The sequence below is a fragment of the Tachypleus tridentatus genome, chromosome 10 (assembly GCF_004210375.1).
Source record: "Tachypleus tridentatus isolate NWPU-2018 chromosome 10, ASM421037v1, whole genome shotgun sequence".
NCBI lineage: Eukaryota > Metazoa > Arthropoda > Merostomata > Xiphosura > Limulidae > Tachypleus > Tachypleus tridentatus.
The window spans coordinates 91537536-91550752 of NC_134834.1; the positions used below are offsets into that span (position 1 = coordinate 91537536).

The 13217-nt window shown below is 33.9% G+C and overlaps 1 protein-coding gene across 1 annotated transcript in view; it reads left to right on the top strand.

Moving 5' to 3' along the window:
- LOC143229849 (uncharacterized) overlaps positions 1-10736 on the top strand; it is a 69389-nt gene extending 58653 nt beyond the window's left edge. Inside the window, exons 5-6 of the mRNA XM_076462685.1 lie at positions 5796-5930; positions 8734-10736. Of these exons, the coding sequence (XP_076318800.1) occupies positions 5796-5930; positions 8734-8899 (301 nt within the window). The 3' untranslated portion in view covers positions 8900-10736. The remainder of the gene's footprint in view (positions 1-5795; positions 5931-8733) is intronic.
- The last annotated feature ends 2481 nt before the right edge of the window (positions 10737-13217 follow it).

A 13217-nucleotide genomic window follows, 5' to 3' on the forward strand; every position in this document is an offset into this window, starting at 1 on the left:
TTTTTTTAAATGAGAGTGAAAGAAAAATTGTGCCTTTTGTATTTCAGAACATAGAGTTTCTAAGATAGAATACGTAATATATGCATGTAGTCTTGAATAAACAGCAGATTCTCTTCGTCTTGACGATAAACCCTCTTGATGAAAAATGTATTCTCAAGACGGATAGTATTGGTATTAAAACTTTAATTAAAATAAAACACAGAACAAGACATGTACCCGGCAACGGTCGCTTACAAACTCTCTTTGCTAACCTGAAGATGATCTGAGAAGGTCGAAACGTTGTTTTCTACTTTATTTTCACTAAAGTTTTAATACCCATACCAGTCGTTTTGAAAATACATTCTCACTCGCTGATTTTACCATTCTGTTTCCTGTGATATCAAAGGCCAAGTACTAAATATTTGGTATATTCAATGATAATTGCTTAACAAAAATTTTCACTGTGGATAGTCTTAATGTAGGACATAGAACGAAACACGAAGTGACGTATCGATACCAAAGAAAACAACAGCGGATGTTAAAAAACACACCTACTTTTCAACTTCTTAAAATGTGTTTCAGGTGTCTTTAAAGGCTTTTATTGAGAGGTTAGTTTAATAAGACTCTAAATGTAAATATTTTTATTGAATTGAGAATGTTGTTGTAAAATATTATAAGCGTTAAAGGTGAGAAGGTGTATAACATTACTTATGTTTCTTTTTTTGACTTGTACAGTTATTACTATAAGAAACCAAAGGAAGCTTAACGTAATACAGTGGCTCTGTTTCTCGCCCCGCATTTTATAACTAGCTTAATTTCTGCTCACAAAAAAAACAACATTTGAGTTAAAAAACATAAAACTGTGGCAATTTGTGTGCAGTGTAAACCGTAAACGAATTATATTATTTACTGACAAGATTTAAGTTTAAAATTTTGTTACGTAAATGAACTTAGATTAAGAAATCAAATCACATTCAACGTAAAAAAACAACTAAAATCTCTTTGAAATAAATCTCATTAAATGTTTCTTAAGTTGTTTTTAACTGGGATAAAATAGCATTGACTTCAACCTTGGAAAGTCAGCAGTAATTTTAGATGCTATTACTTTTATAGTTGGATTTCCATTGGATATGTATAGTCAAGTGACTAAAGCTATATATTACTATTTCCAATTTTGAACAACTTACCAAAAGGAAGACTGCCAGCCATCAGCGATCTACTACCTATAATCCAAGCCTAGGAATTAACTGTCATTCTTATAACGCACTCACAGCTTTAAGTGTGGAGAATACTTTATGATATCAGAATTTCTAGCTACAAATTGAGAGCTCTACCACATCGCCAAAGAGTCATCAAATTATAGGAGAAAGCATCCTAACTTCATATTTCGATGGCACACACTTACTTTATATTGATGAAACCAACACAAATCCTGTGACTTTTATATAAATCTTTTATTTTACAAAATAAAAAAATGTTAAAATGGACTAAACAATAAACTTTTATTAAAATAATTAATACATATAAAACGTTTCATAAATATGAAATAATTTTCTATATTTTGTGATAAAACAATGAAAAAAATAGGCCTAATGTAATCATATAAGTCCACTGAGGGTTATCATACTCTTTAAAGAAACGATATTCCTGGTGTCGTGTGATCCCAGTAACGATTTCTTCCATCGTCGGTCATGCCAGTTTTCATGGTTCTAAGTGCAGTATATTGCTCAGCACTGCGACTTCTATTGTAAAAAGTTTCTGATTAAAAAAAAAGAAAAGAAGAAAGTAATCCTAAACCACATATCACGGAAAATTTCCTTTTGACCTGGACGTAAGTTCCTAATACCAAAGGTACACATCTACTGGAGCTGCACTGGATAAATATGGCTAAATAGATTTGTCGTAATATAGTTTCTTCAGCTATTTTACCAACAACAAAAAGCTGTTGGTTTCAAATGGGGCCTGGAAAGATGTGACATTTTAACTAAAGAGCATTCATCAGTTCTAAATCCTTGTTTGTTACCACGATACTCAGTCAAAAAATTCTATACAGCATGACAAGGCTTAGTACTTAAGTCACGTCATCACCCATAAACACATGTTTCATGACCTTGCTCTGTCGATATCATGAACAGACTAGAATCATGTATTATTGCCATCAGCAGGGTTAGAGAGGCTTAAGAACATGTTACTTTTCTATATTGCTTGACGTATCACGATCTTATTGTATTTAGTGTAACCCGACGGCTGTAAGGACGGTTAGCGCAGATAGTCCTAGAGTAGCTTTACATGGAGAGCAACAAACAAGAAATCCTCCCCTCCCACCAAAAAAAAAAAACAGTCTACGATTGTTATGTGTGGGTGGGAAAAAGAAGGAAAAACCTTTTTGTGTTTTGTGATATAACCAAGATCCATTTATAATATTCTAGGTTTATGTTAAGATTCATTTAAGTCTAATTCTAGTCTAATGTGAGGTTATTCATTTTTAACCATTGAACAAAGAATAAGGAGTTCACAACATCAGTTACACACTGTATAAATTTCACCAGCAAGTATATGAATAAAACAATTAAAAGGGTGATAGGAGGTTTTAATGTTCTAGATATGACAAGGTAAACGAACTTTACAAACTAATGATGATTACCCCTCAGGTTTATTGGTACCCAAATCAAATATCTCTCTTAATATCTGAAATTCAAATTCATTCAATTTACTTTATACGTAGTGGTCTCGGATAATCCCGTTTTTTTGTTGTTGTTACTTTGAATGGCGTTAACGAGCTGAAAGATCTTCAAATTGTTTTATGAACCAAGGATAGACACCAAAGGTGACATTAGAAAGTTTCGCTCTCGTGGAAAGTCATAGTATAAATGGAACCCTCCAATTATAATAGGCTCTTGTGAATTAAACACAAGCCTTTCTAAATGTCGTTACGAAATGTGGATCGATTTTTAAGCCAATGGCGTAGTTACTTTAACAAGACAAACATGATTCACAAAATCAGCGGACGACCGTTGTTTTTCAAAATGTGAAGTTTGTTTACTAAAAATGTCACACGTAAACAATACCAAGCTGTTGCTAGTGGTATGGCAAATAAGTCTTTTGGTTGTATCTACAGAAATATTTAATACAAATCTGAACAGGTTATAATTTCATTGGCTGGTTATGCCACATTTGGAATATTATGTTCAGTCGTTAGGAATGACATTGAATTGTTAGAAAGGTTAAGAGAAGGGTTACTAAAGTGGTACCTGTGGTGGAAATGTTGACATACGAAAAAAGATTGAAATTTCTCAACTTGATTTTTTCTTGAAAAATAAGAGTTGGAAGGATCTTATAAAAGTATTGATACATCATCCTTTTTCACAGTGAAGACAGTAGGACTAGCGTAAACAATAATACATTTAGAAAAGGTAGAAGTCATCTTCAGCTAAGACTGTTTCATTTTTGTAACAGAGTGATTGTAGAAGCAGTAAATCTAAGAGAGTTTGAGAGAAGACTTGAATAGAATATGAATTATAAGAGCTGGCGTTGAGATAAAAAAAACACATTTATTAATAATTTTACTTTAGTTTAGAGAGAGAAGGAGCCTAAATGTACCAATAGGTCTCACGTTGTCCTAAAACATCACGTTAAGCAAGCCTAAAAAGTCATGCACAAAACACAAAATAATGAAAAATACCAATGTTTTGCTGCACAAACATAAAATAAAATAAAACGTTATATGATTAACAAGCTTAATAAAATGAGCATTTTGTAACTTATAAGTCTTCCTGTGTTCATTATTTCTTTGCACTCTTTCTCCATACTGCTGATGACATTTTGGATGACTTGGTAAGTCAGCATAGTCCACTCTTGGATGAGGGCAGCTCTAAGATCTTGGACAGTTGTAGAATACAGTTTTCTGTATTCTAATACAGAATAATTCTGTATTAATTCTTACGCCTAGCAAATCCCACACATGTTCAATCAGATTTAGGTCTGTGATTTAGTAGTCCAGTCCAGTTTCTTTATTCCTTTATCCTGATACAGGAACTCATCTTCAATAGCTCCACCAAAAGGGGTAAACAATGAGTAGAAGATTGTCGTCAACATGACATCTTGCTCTCAGGAACCCCACATACACCACTTGGAAGTTTATATGCACCTGCAGGGAAGTGCCACCTCACATCATAGTTGAAATGCCATAAAGGCATCATAATGGGCAATGTAAAAAGGCCGAATATCTCTCTCCTTCAAATCTCCGTGCCTTCACACGTCAACCAGTTAAAACTACACTAAACCTGTTCTCACTCGTGTTCAGTACAGGAGTCCATTACTAAAGGGTCCATCCTTTTCGTTCCCTGAAGTTAGTGCAGCAGCTCTAACTCGTATCCTAGATTTGCGCCCAGTCTTATAAAATCAGTTCCTAGCCAATGATCTCAATACATGCATTCAAATGAGTTGCTGAAGGTGGTTCTAGAAGCTTCTGTTGCTGCTGGTGCTGTTTCTAAGGGCCAAATTCTGTAGATATTGCTCGTTTACTAGACCTGTGCCCCTTCTGTGACCATGATCTGGCTTTCTAATGTATCCTCTTGTGGCCTTGTATCTCCACCACTATTTACTTTCCACAGTTTGTGATACTCCCTTATGATCTGTGCTTCCTAAGTCTGAGTACAGCCCTCTTGTAGCAGTTGGACGATTCTGTATGTTTCATTTTCAGTTAATTGGCTTTTAACAGTTTACAAATCCTTGCCAATGTCAGCACCAGTAAAATAAATTCATAATCCGGCATTATTTCTACTACAAACGTCATTCGTAATCTATAAAAACTAGGCCTTTGCTTTATGCAGTTTGGGGCAATATTTCATAAAGACTTGTTACGCAAGGAATCATATTTGCATAAATTTGCAAACCCTAGGTAAGATGAATATAATCCTCAACAACAAGCATGCTAAATTTCAAAAGAAACTGATAACCTAAAAATATATAATTTTAAATAAATCTTATATATTTTAATATTTATAAGTAGGGTATGTCAATTCTGGTCCAATGCAATATTAAAACCCTCGTTCCAAGACTAAATTAGATGTTTGCATGTGCAAGTAGACACTATGTTTACGAGACTGGTGTGCATACCAGGCGTCAATTAAAGTTCACATTTGTTACAGCAAAGTTTAAATAAGAACATATAATGATGCCAAGAACATGCTCAACGGATCTTCAATATACAAAGGAGTTTTTTTTCTTTTTAACAGAAGAGTTGCTCTTCATTTTGCAGGTAAATAATAAGAACCAGTTCAATCTTATTTTTACATTTATGCTCCTGAAGAATAATAACAAACTGTTTAAAAGCGCTCGAGTTTTGAATCTTTTTTAGAAACCTTGACAACTTTTATGTTTGATCCAGTGTGCTGATTTCTAAATCATAATTTACTATAACGGACGTAGCGTGTACATATGTATGTATCTCCGTATGCAACCAGAATAATAAATATCATGCATCGCTGACTACTGAACGGCACCACAAACAAAAATCCATAACAAGTTCACACTTTGGATATTCAATATTCAGACAGAAAAATAACTATGCTATGCGCACAAAAACAATGTATTTATCACATAACACAGTTTTAACTAAAAATACTCTCCTCACAACACGAACACGACTTTCACTGGAAATGTACGTGAGGGTTTGATTATATCTTTATTAAAGTAATCAGTAACTATACTAATAAAAATGGAGTTCTTAGAAAACAGGCTTAGCTGAAAGTGTCTTTTTCTTAGACTATACTTTCCCAAGGCCTATCTTTGTTCCCACTTTTTTTCCCTACCAGGTGTAAGGACTGTCCCTTTCCGTTCTACAAGCGAATGTATCCTGATGGAAGATGTAGCTGCGATTGTTTTGACCATCAAAAACCCTGTCTGAGAATCAAGAGAGGCCGAGACCCTCTTGATGACACAGAAAAACGGTAAAGAATTCGTTTTTTAACCCAACTTAGATGTAATGTCTCTTTCGTAGGCTTTGTTGAATGCTTGAAATTATGGTGGATTGTTGTTTTGTGCTCTTTTTAACTGTAAATAATTTATGTTTTGTAAACAGTACTATGTTATTTCAGTTTAAAGATTTTGTGAAGATTTTTAACAAACATTTTTAAACGTGTTAACATTCTTAAAAGAAGTTGTCGTTTTCTACTGGAACAGTACGTGATCTATTAGCGTGCTCGGACTGTGAATCTAAAGATTTGCGGTTCGCATTCCGTTACCACGGAACACACTCCGCAGTTATAGACTGTAGATACACTATATAAAATGATAGTTAAATATTACAATTCAATCTAACAATAGTAACCCATATAATGGGCGTGGGTGCTGATGTGTAGCTACCTCCCTTCCAATCTGTCTCTTCACAATCGAAGACAAATAGCATATGTAGCTCCAAGCAGTTGTCCACGAACTTCATCCTGAACCGAACCGGCATGGCCAAGTGGTTAAAACACTCGAGTCGTAATCCGAGGGTCGCGGGTTCGAATCCCATTCGCACCAAAAATTCTCGCCTTTTCAGCCGTTGGGGTATTATAATGTGACGGTCAATTCCACTATTCGTTGGTAAAAGAGTAGTCCAAGAATTGGCGGTGGGTGGTGATGACTAGCTGCCTTTCCTCTAGTCTTACACTCGTAAATTAGGGACGGCTAGCTATGCACGAAATTAAAAAAAACAACTATAAACAATCATCCTGAAATTCAGGTTGAAGCAGAATCGTCTTTTTCTAAGCGTAATACAGAGCTTAAGTTAACAGGGTTCTATAAGAAACTGATATTGGGGAGGAGATATACGAATGGCCCGGCATAGCCAGACGGATAAAGCATTCCATTCGCAATATGAGGGTTGTGGGTTCGAATCCCCGTCAAACCAAACATGCTCGCTCTTTCACTTCTTGAGACGTTATAATCCCACTGTCTGTTGGTAAAAAGAGTACCCCAAGAGTTGGCGGTGGGTGGTATTGACTAACTGTTTTTCCCCTGGTCTTACAGTACTAAATTAGGGACGGCTAGCGCAGATAGCCGTCGTAGCTATGGGTGAAATTAAAAAAACGAACTATTTGAATTTAATGACACAGAGTTCTTTCATGGCACTAAGTACCCGGATGATTATATCTTACGACCAATCTTACAATTCTTTTCTGTTTATTACTCTTAAGTTATTTTTCAACAAGTGAAAGGTGCCTTGTTGCATGCGATTTAAACTCTAAGGTAATCGAAGAATTTTTTCCAGTAAGTTTTAGTTCATCGATTGGTAAGTGTTGCTGATAAACATCTCATAATCAAAAAGGCTTATGTTTTTAGTTGAGCACAAAGCTACACGATGGGTTATCAGTGCTCTGCCCTCCACAGATATCGAAATCAGGTTTCTATCGATATAATTCCGAAAACATACAATTGTACCATCGGTGGGCAAATCTAAGGCACAATGCTATTTGAGAAACAATGGCAAATTTTCTGTCAAGCGCTACCAAACCACAGCTTTTCACATTAAAACTCCTTTCAAGGATGTTTAGAGATGATGACGAATGTTCTGTCACTAAAGCAGATTGTTTGTGAAGTGTTTTTTTTATGAAGGAAGGATTAATAGGCTAATAATGTAGTTCCTTGCCCATTGGCGTGTCTAAAGGAATCAGTTAGCAACGTTTATATGCAAAAACGGCTCGTTTGGGTTGAGAAAATATATTACGTAGAAGAGCGAACAACGTTTCGACCTTCTTGGGTCATCGTCAGGTTCACAAAGAAAGAGGTAACTGACCGGAAGCTGACCACATGTTTGAAAGGGGGGTTGTGTAACTGTGTGTCGAAATTTTCAAATATGTGGTCAGCTTCCGGTCAGTTACCTCTTTCTTTGTGAACCTGACGATGACCGAAGAAGGTCGAAACGTTGTTCGCTCTTCTACGTAATATATTTTCTCAACCCAAACGAGCCGTTTTTGCATATAAATTTCTCAACAAGTGGGTTTCTCGTCATCACTGATTACAGTTAGCAACGTATTTCTCAGAATATAATTTTAAAAAAAGCCGTATAATAATTTATCGAATCTATGTCATATTGTGCTGAATTTTACGTTTCTGTTTGTTTGTTTGGTTTGTTTTGGATTTCGCGCAAAGCTACTCGAGGGCTATCTGCGCTAGCCGTCCCTAATTTAGCAGTGTAAGACTAGAGGAAAGGCAGCTAGTCACCACCACCGACCGCCAACTCTTTGGATACTCTTTTACCAACGAATAGTGGGTTTGACCGTAACGTTATCACGAACACACGGGAGAAAGGCGAGCATGGTTGGTGTGACGTGAATTCGAACCCGCGACCCTCGGCTTACGAGTCGAGTGCTTTAACTACCTGGCCATGTCGGGTCATTTTACGTTTCGAACACATCAAATTCTGAAGTTGTTGTTTATTTTAATTTGTGTAAAACTACACGAGGGCTATCTGCGCTATCACTTCCTAATTTAACAGTATAAGACTATATGGAAGGTAGCTATTTATCACCACCCACCGCCAACTACTCTTAGGTTACTCTTTTATCAAACAATAGTGGGATTGACCGCGACTTTCATATTACAACTCGAGCGCCCTAGCCAACTGGCCATGCAGGGCCATTTGAAGTTGTAACTGAAATGTTTTGCTTACTTATTGAATCTGTACGTATATAAAACTTCAGAAGAAAAACAACCGTTATTTTCTTACTGTTATAGCTGAAACAGCTCAGTGTTTTGTTTCTTTATTAGATGTGTTCTGGAGGGATATTGCCACGCACCAGATTGCAAATATGGACCTTATGACGCCATTGGTGGGAAGTGTTCCAAACGTCCAGAAAACTATGAACTAAAAAAACACAAGTCACGGAAACAGAGACGTCATTATCATAGATGGGCCTTTTTTGAACGAGACTAGCATGTAGCGATTTAAATTATATTACTTGTTTCAACCTAGTCGACAATATACCGACAAAAAAAAACCTGCGACTTTAGCCATACGCTGGACGTGTTTCTGAGGCTCAACCAATCATTCGTCAATCTGCTATAACAATATCACCATTGGTGATGCAGGATTATTTTAAAACATTAAGTGTTTTATTGGCTGTTTATGATTTTAAAATAATTGCCAAGATGCAAGTACTTGTGTTTTATAGTTAGAATTTATTTTACTTCATAGTTATTCGTACCCTTGTTTATATCAACTCTCTTTTATATTATTTAAAATTAGAGTTGTTGTTTTTTTCTGCATGAATTTAGAATGGCTTGAAATATTCCAAGTTTCCTTTGATGGACACTGTTTTCAGAGATGATCATAAGCCTTGGGTCGAGAACCAACATTAGTATATAATTAATGAATCTGTGTGATAAACAAATATACATTCAAATAAATCGAAGAATGATCTTAAACATGTTCGAAATTGCTTAAACAATAATGACGAAACTTTGCACGAATAAATATAAGATATTTACTGTGTTCGATTGAAAAAATTGTAAACCACTTTACAATTTGTCAAAAAAAAAAAGAGTGCTTTTCTAACTCTTGGCTTGAAATGGAATATCGATCAATATTTTGTTACATTAATACTCCAGTTGAGGTAAAATAATGTTTTGATATTGAGAGTTTTAAGAGGTCTATAATCTAATTGAAAGATATACATGTTATAAGAAAAATTAGTATGAGAATGAAATACTTAATCTAAAATAAAAATTTTACAATTAAATCACACGAACATTAATTAATTAATTACTCGTTGTAACAAAAATAAAATCTTTCCAAATATTTTTAAGTGCATAATAAAAATCATGGCTGTCAATTCTATATCGAAATCAACAACTAAAGAAACTGGTAAAGTACATTAAACAACAATATGTTTGTGATCTTAGCTTTGTGTTAATCGCAGTAAGCATCTCATTAGGTTATCATGACTTTGGTTTATTAGTTGTTGTTTTTAATAATTTAAAGTACTAAGGAAGAAATACTTAATGGAGTAAGGAAAACATGCTGATATTATTTCTTGAAGACGAGTTTTTCTAACATAAATGAAACTTGTAATTCCTACAATACAACAATAGAGAAGTCTCTCTGTTGGTCAGTGATAAGTTTAAAGCTTTAGAATCCGGAGTTTGATTCCCCACGGTGTACCTAGCGAAGACAGCTCATTACGTAGCTATGTACTAAAAGAAGCACCACATGGAGCTCGTATTATGCGTGAATGATGAAGGAACTTCAAGAGACGTGTTTATTGAATAAACACTATATAAATATATACCATGTTCATCAATAAGTAACAGGTCTGTATGCTTTCTGTGCTCGAAAGTTCAGAGAAGTGCAGGATATCCGTTTACTTGTTAGTTTTGTATTACAACGTACACCGTTAAGTAAAAACCTGGAAAAAATATTGACATACTGATGGTGTCACAGTTCGTTTAATAAACTTTACAAGTTAAGACTACTTTATATTTGTTTAATAAAACATATACTTACAAACAGAACTGTAATAAAGTAAGTATCCTAGCATATCATTGTGAAGAAACTATGTTCACGGTATCTAACAGTTTCGGGGGTGAATGTTTTGTTTTGTACATCACATATTAATTTCAGTGTACTGTATTTAAGACATGTTAAGATATTTAAATTTTCAAACATTAATTCAAAACTTCATTTTTATGCATACTGTGTGTTCGAGTACAATGTTAAGGTTAATGAAAGGTTTATGTATTCTGCAAAAAAAAATAAAGTTGTTCAATTCACATTATTTTTATGTTTTATTGTTAAACCCAATAAAAAAATGTAATAAAACATTCTTAAACATCAATATATCGCAGATTCAATAAGCAACGTGTTATACAACTGTCATGTTTCGGGGCTTTGTTACAAAAATACGGTATTACTAAAAAATATTTTGCTGTACGAGTATTCAAACCTTGCAATTGTTTGACTGTAAATCGTTTCAAATAACAAAAATCAAAAATTTCTCTTTAAACTATTATTAAATATTCTAGGTTTGCAAATTAGCACTTATATTCCCCCCCAAAAAAATTATTACCGTTGTTATAGGTTTTCGCAAAACACCTGAATAATATTTTTCAAGAGTAACATGTATTTTTGTTTACGATGGTGAATTAGTTTTTCCGCACATTACTTGACCACTAAGTTTGGATACGTTTAAACATTTATTAAAAGAGTAGAGTAACTTCTTGTTATGTATTTCTTAACGTTATCGCAAACTTTAGCGTATTTGAAGATTATTTACTAAAGAACAATATATGAATAATTAGACCATCAGAAACAAAAATAAGGAAAATTCAATAATCTGAAACAACTATATAATTTTATGTCAATTCTTAGGTATGAGAACACGAACAATCTCTTGCTTTGTATTAAAGCGTCATCTAACCACATACATGTACGAGAACACAAACCATGATCAATATGCTTACAGAAGTCATGTTTACTTTTGTTATAGTTTCTAAACGATTATAAATAAACATATGTTGATATATAAATATACAATAACTACATAAAAAGACAAACTCGATATTAATTATTTATTTAAATAGTTGGCGCTTTAGCAACGTTCAAGTTATTCATCAGCCAATAAGAAGAGCACTTTTTAATTGTCGAAACTATGCAATTTTTCTATTAGCCTTTTCAGATTATTAATACTTAGTTCGGTGTCGGGCAATAGTTTGCAATGAAAGGTAATGCAGGTTTTACCATTAGTAATCTCTCATCTAATTTGTTTCGAACTGTAAGAAAGGGTTAGGTTAAAGGGAATCGAACGCGGCTCACAGTGATGTTAGACTTTCACTAAGCCTAAACTTATTAGGTCAAACATTTCTTTTATCGTTCAGTAAATTAAGAACTAATAACACAAATCCACAACCCAAATCTTCAAATTCACCAAACAGTTCTTTATCATCCACACATGTGGCATTATTCTTCTCATAAATCCTGATCTCTCTAAACTTGTAAAACTAGTTATGTTGGTTGAACAGTCCATCACTACACACAAACAAATACGATTCGTCTCCATATTTTACTCTTCTACTTGAATCTGATCTCTGAATAGTCACAAAAGGACACTTACGCTGGTTGAATAGTCAATTTATACACACTTACAACCACAATTCGTCTTTAACCTTACTCTTCTCATAAAACTTGATCCTGAAAAGTCATAAAAAGAAAAATTACGCTGGTTGACTAGTCCAACTCTATTCACGTACATCCACGGCTCGTCTCTAGCTTTCAGTCTTCTGCTTAATTATGATCCTTGAAAACTTACCAAATTAAAGTTATGTTGGTTGAGTAGTTTACCTCCACCCACATACAACCATGATGTGTAATCTTCACATCCGAAGCTAATCTTAGGATTGTAATTTTTCAGCGGATTAATCTCTATAGGTTATTAGAAATTTGGCAGATGAGACTGACATGAGAGAAATTAGTTCTACCTGAAGATTTTTGTTACAATATGAACATGTTTTTAGTAGATACTACGTGAAACGATGTGATATATTTTCATTTTTTAACCTCATTTTACTAATTTTAATTTAATATTTTATAATTGTGTGTTCCAGAGAGGACAGTATTAAGTAAACAGATTTAAAACGCTAAAATCGTGGGTCCGATTCTTCATAGTGGACACAGCAGATAATCCAATGTGGCTTTGTTCTGAACAAACTTTTTTAATAGTGATATCGTGTAGCAAATCTGAGCTTCCTTTCGTTGTGAGTATCAAACAAATATGTATCAGTAACTGTGTAATGCAGCTTGTTTGCTTCGCAATCACGAAAATTTGCACATGTGTATCAACGTTGAATTAATTCGCGTCTCGTGAACCGTCGATAAAAGATTCAGTTTCAGACTTGATAAAAGCCTCAGTGTTGTTTGTAAGTTTACAAAACTGTTATATATAAAAAACCATTATTTGTAATTAGCTATTTGGGATAACCGTTCTCATAAATTGAATTGTTGTTTGTGTATTAAAATATTTTGTGTTACCAAAGAAAATTTATGTATTAATTTTGTTGGACAATATCAAAAATTTGATGCATACTAAGACTGAATTCACTTATAATTAAAATTAAAATGTTCGACCATTTGAAATCATAATACTTAACGTACGTAACATAATAAATCAAAGATAAATTATAATTATAATTTATAACAATTATCATACAACATATTAAATAACGATATTTACAGAGTACTTGTTTCAGTGTCAACTGTT